The 5742-nt window shown below is 40.1% G+C and overlaps 1 protein-coding gene across 4 annotated transcripts in view; it reads left to right on the forward strand.

Moving 5' to 3' along the window:
• Window positions 1-4455, forward strand: part of g2e3 (G2/M-phase specific E3 ubiquitin protein ligase) — a 65761-nt gene extending 61306 nt beyond the window's left edge. For all 4 annotated transcript variants that reach the window (XM_039741422.1, XM_039741423.1, XM_039741421.1 and 1 more), the window contains one exon: window positions 1389-4455. In XM_039741422.1, the coding sequence (XP_039597356.1) occupies window positions 1389-1630 (242 nt within the window). In that variant the 3' untranslated portion in view covers window positions 1631-4455. The remainder of the gene's footprint in view (window positions 1-1388) is intronic.
• Window positions 4456-5742: the final 1287 nt, after the last annotated feature.

Here is a 5742-nt window from a genome sequence, read left to right on the forward strand (position 1 = left end):
TTTATCGTCTGCTAAAGCTTCAGTTTCAGAATGTTCTCTGTCCATTCTCACCGCTCAATACCTCCAATAATGCATGTACTCTGTTGGATGCCTGTTTAGCAGTGTAGCAGTGAAATAGGTCCCCCCTTGAACAGTTTCCCACTGTGCCTCATTCAGAACGTTGTTTAGGCTATTTAAACAGGTTTTGCGGTATGAGAAAAATCCATATCATAAAAAAAAATTAAAAACGGTTTTCAGAATGAACCGGTATACCGCCCAGCACTACCTTATCCTTCTTCTTGTCCTCACTTACTCCAAAGTTGGATGATGGGTTGGGTGGAATGAGTAACCCCAAAGGTCCACCACTATACAATTTCTAATGGCTTCACTGCTGTCACCTACTGGAGTGCTGAACCTCCAAAATGTTTACTCGTCGATACCCCTGTGTCTACTTCTGCTCTTACAGACACACAGTCAATTACCACTTAGCAATTATCTCCATCTTTCCAGCACCCCACCTGGCACCCCATATTATTAAATTATTTATTTTAAACACCCATGTTGTTAAAAGCACTTTCTTTGTAAGAATGTGTGTGTAGTTTCTAAAATCCAGAGAATGGTGGTGACAATCAGGGAAAATTTAATGCTATTGCAAGGCACTGAGTCGAGGAGTTGGAGACAAATTTGGGTACCTGGAGTTGGCAAAAATGTACCGACTCTGACTCCTAATAAATTTAACTTGTAATGGGGAAAAAAATAAATACAATGAGTTCAAATGTCCCATTTCACAAACAATAGTCATAATGAAGTACTTCTCTGATGTAAAAAATAAAGCCCAGTGCATAGTTGTGTTACTACTAGTGTGAAGCTCAGCTGAGCTATTATACAAGCTGACGTTCACATATTGTAATCTGGGTTATGGTATTCGATTTCAGATATAATGTGTTTAACAAGTGTAATAATGTAGGTGGGGTATAAACTGGCCAATATGGTAGAGAGTCGCCTTTCATAGCCAGTAGTTCTGTGATTTAAATGACGTGAATGTTGCCTTCCTTCAGTCAACGTGGAAAATACATTAGCATTTTAAATACTATGGAGTCGGAGTCGAAGGATTTATCTACCGAACTCCACAGCCCTGCTGCTATCTGGGGGCACGTTTGGTTTTTGTCAGATTTCCTTGTTGTCTCTGTGGGTTTTCTTCTCACTTCTTCAGAGACCCGCATGTTAAACGGATTAACGACTATAAACCAACCCCAGTGTGAGTGATGTTTGGATGGGTGTGTGTACCGTGCATTGGCATACCATCTAGGGTTACCTTCCAACCAGTTCTTCTGGGCTCCCCCTAGGGTGACGCTCAGTTAAATTAAGGGTGTTAAGAATTTTACAATTATTCTTGTTTTATTTTGTAGATTCACAATGTGCTGCATCACTGGAGATGATTCTCATTTTTGTGACTGGGGCGGACGCCGTCCCTCCAGTTGGTTTGAACCCGACTCCATCCATTGAGTTTCTGCATAATCGACACATTACTCGGAGGGCTTTTCCTGAAGCTGACACACACTTAAACGTACTGAAACTGCCAGTTGTAAAAAATTACAAGACGTTCGTAGCCAACATGGATTATGCAATCTGTCAAACTGTTTCAATGTGAAATGCTTGTCGTTTTTTAAATTTGTAAATATCCTGGTTTCTCTGGACTGAGTCGACTCGGTGAGCGAGTGGAAAGAAACTCCAGTTTTATACTTTGTGATTTTTGTCAAGAAAAAATATTCAGCCTAAATTTTTATTGAACACAGTACACTGGGATCCTAATTTTGAACACTCTCCTTGCTGCAGTTGTGCTTTCTGGTGGCAACACATGCTCAGTGCAGACTGCAACAGGAGGAAGGAGAACCAGAGAGGACATTCTGCTGAAATGTGCTGTTGAAATGCTCCGCTTTGTTCGCCCTTTCAGTCTGTTTGGGGATCTCCCGTGAAGAAAGACCGCCAGGCCATTGTCTCTCCTAGCAGCCTGCGTCCCGTCGCTTCTACACAGGAGGTGTTTTTGAACTCCTGGTCCGTTTGCTTTGTGTCTAATCTGAAGAGGATCAACTACTTTTAAGTCTCCAGTTTCACACCAGAAACTTTCAAGCCGAGCAGAAGCCATCAATAAACACCCCTTGGTATGTCATGGACGACTTCTTTCACTGGGCAGAAACTTCCAAACCTCAGGAAAGATCACCCGGAAATGGCTAAGTGTGCAGCATATCTGCACCCCTGCGTTTGCAAGAACTGTGTTTTTGTTTACTAACTTCAGCCCAGTGAGATCTTCCAGGCAAATTTGTATGTATTTTTATATTAAGATTGAAGAATTATGGACAAAATATTTCCCATAATGCACAGTATTTCTTGTTATGTCAGTCTTGTGACAATTCAAATTCATAAGTCCTACTAACAGCTCCAGGGATTGCTCAGTACCACAACAAGACCCTTTCCAAAATGTCCCGGCCTTGTGGAATTGGTGCGTTCACATCATCCAAAATAAAATCTGGAGTACAAGGAAATCACTCCAGAATTTAAAAAAAAAAAAAGCAATCAAGTGTGACAAAGTCAAAGCCAGTTCAGAGTTCCACTGTTTTATCTCAGAGCTACAACAAACATTTGAAAAATGGGGAGATGAGATATCTTGGGGGTCGAATTTCACACAAATGTCTCGATTTTAATGTGCTTTCCCACCTCAGAAATGTGTTTCAGGAGTTTTTGTACCATTCCCACTGCAGGAAATCTCACCATTTGTAGTTCCTGGGGCATCTTGTTTTTATTTTTTCTTCCTCTTCCTCCAGGGGGTGTGTACTTTTCATTCAGTGATTCAACTATTGTGGGTGGGGCCCGTGCGATGAATTGTGCTGATTGGTTGACCACAAGCACTTGCCGCCAAATTACAAATCTGTTTCTAGTTTGGACTTTCGAATTCTAACTTATTGATGAAGATGGAGCACCGCAATTCGCACTTCTCACCACATCACTCTTCATAGCCGCTTCCCGGGTTCTCCACGGTAATGCACTGCATCGAAGTAATGAATCTCCCCTGTGAAGTCACAATCGCTTCCAAGCAATAAGGTGCAGGGGGGTCTCATGATCTTCCCGAACGTGCCTCCTGTCACACCACATCACTTTTCTTTGCACGTCACATATTTTGTATAAAGGTTACAGTTTCTGCTGTGCGGTGGGAACACAACACATGACAGTGGTCAGGGCCAACATCGTACAGGAGCTCATTGGTTCCTGTGGTGGGAAAACTCCTTTATCCAAATTGATGATCCAGTATAACTAACCTCTGGCCTTATTCCAGTGTCATCAAAAATGTTGTGGTCGTATTGTATTTGGAGTGTTGAGACGCTCAGTTATGATGTTTGTTAAGCACCCTGCCAAAGCTGCTTCAGTAGAACAGCAAGAAGCTCACAGGGCAACACAAGAATTGTCAAAGTTACAGGCTGAGTCGACGACGGCAAGACCGAGAACCAACTGATAAAGTCAAAACAGAAAAAACTTGGGAAGAATTTGACAGCCTCATAATCCTGTCCCTAAATAATCCATTCAGATTCATTGCGTACTTTAACGATCCCTTAAATCAGTGGTTACTAAACTTCTTTTTTTTTTTTCTTGCCTCCCAGTTTTGCCCCACTGCATGCCCTCGTGACCTGTAATCACTGTAAACCACAACCGATCATCATGCCTTTCCCCGGACCATTGTCCCCAGATTGGGGTTTCCCTCTTTGAGAATTGCTGCCAACTGTGGTCCAGTTCCCGATTCAGGAAGACCCATCGCAGGTCTCTTTCTGCAAACCATTTATGACCCTTTCCTCATTCACTTCAATTGCAATTCACGATTAGGGAGATCTCTGGTCGCAACCCCCTAGTTTAAGAAACCCTGCCTTAAATAGTCGCAGAAATTATGATGTTATACACAAGACTGGCACTTGGTGTCCCTGCCAACCGCACAGACAACAGTAAAGGCAAACTGATGCTGATTTGATGTTGGCAGCAAAAGGATAGAAGTGATCAACACTAAATATTGACTAACCGCATCAAATCCCGTTCCCAAAAATAAACTTGTAAGTGCTAAACATTGACTCATAACAGCCTTTCCTTAATTTTCATATCAAAAAAATATGCTTCAAGTATTTTAGTGCAAATTAAACCGCAAATTAACAATCTTCACAAAACACCAACTGTAAATGTACACGAGTGCCACAAAGCGGAAAGGAGAGCTGTCTTTCTGAAAATAGCCAAAGTATGCTAGTGCAGCAAATGATGCCACCGTAACGATAAGAACCGCTCGATGATTTAAGTTAAACTCAATATTTAAGCTTAATTTTCTTTTTTTTTTTTTTTTGGTTATTTTTTTGAAGCATTAAAAATAGTAGCTGTTACACTTTAAACCTTTTGTTCATTTATGGCCGTGTAGCAGCAAAATATAAATCATAAAAAAAAAAATTCTGATGCCACACTCATCTTGCTGCTGGTGTTATTATTTAATGTTGTGAATAATGTTTTATTTCTATTTACGTTACTTTGTGCTTTATAAGCTGCTTTTTCTGTTCACAGGTGTTAGAAAAAGTGGAGCTTAAGGCAAACGTAAAGCTGTTTATCGGATTTCAGGTCTCGCATGACTTGTTTCTTGTGTTTTTTTTTTTTTTTTCTTCAATGTGAATTTCCATATTTGATGATTTTAAATGTATTTTATTTCAGTGTCAGTGTTGGTTCTTGTTTATAATCCTTTTCCACTGGAAAACCGTGTTTCTTCCTTCACAGCTTTACAGACGATTTCTTAACGTGTCGTTCGTCTTATCCCTGGTTTTTGTCTTTGTATTTATAAATATTTGCATGGTGTCATTGTCAAGATGTTTGAACATTTTAGGAAGTTACTACCTGGAGTTGAGCGCAGCTTTCTGCCGTGGATGTTTATTTGTGTCGCAGCCTTCGGCCTGTAATTGGAGGTAAATTGTATGTGTATCGCTATTTTATTTGCTGTAAAATATGAATTCTCATTTTATTGATTCAGGTATCTTTTTCCATTTTAAATCTTATGTTGCCTCTTAGTTTTTCCTTTATCTTTATTTTCTTAAAATGGTGTTTTCTGTGAATTTGTCGTATTAAGTGTACAGCAAGTTACAATTTTTTTTTTCTGATTATTAGATGTCTATATCTGTGTTTTGTATTGTTTAAGTTTTATTGTTGTTCTTTTTTTGTCTTGGTATTTCAACTTCTTTTTTTTCCGAACCGAAAGTTTCCTTCCCCTTAAATGTTCTGTTAACAGAATTTTAATGTATGAATTTGGGGTTTCTCATGTGCAAAGTGCCCCGTCAGTATTTCAGAGTTGTTTTGTGCACATCGCAATAAACCCACAACTCGATCAAAAGCAATGATGGTGTTTTTATATCCCCAGTAGGGTGGTCTTTTAAGTAAATGCTGAATTTCCATGTTTGTCTGCTCTCTTTCTTTAGTAATACGCAGAGTCGAGCGGCACATCAAAGATCAGTCAGCCTGCTTTTTATTGAAGATCCCACACACGTCGAGCCGCATACATTGAAAGATTCGCTACCATTGGGCAGTTGAGGTTCAGAGCATTCCAGTGATGCATCGCCGTCTGTGATTGGTCACCTGTACTATAGGGTGGTCCGGATCTAATTATGCAATTTTCATTACACTATAACTTAAGTTTATTACATAGAAAATCACCCGAAAAATCCCCAACCATCGAGAAGTGAGCGAACTGACGAC

This window comes from Polypterus senegalus, chromosome 18 (genome assembly GCF_016835505.1).
Source record: "Polypterus senegalus isolate Bchr_013 chromosome 18, ASM1683550v1, whole genome shotgun sequence".
Classification (NCBI taxonomy): Eukaryota; Metazoa; Chordata; class Cladistia; order Polypteriformes; family Polypteridae; genus Polypterus; species Polypterus senegalus.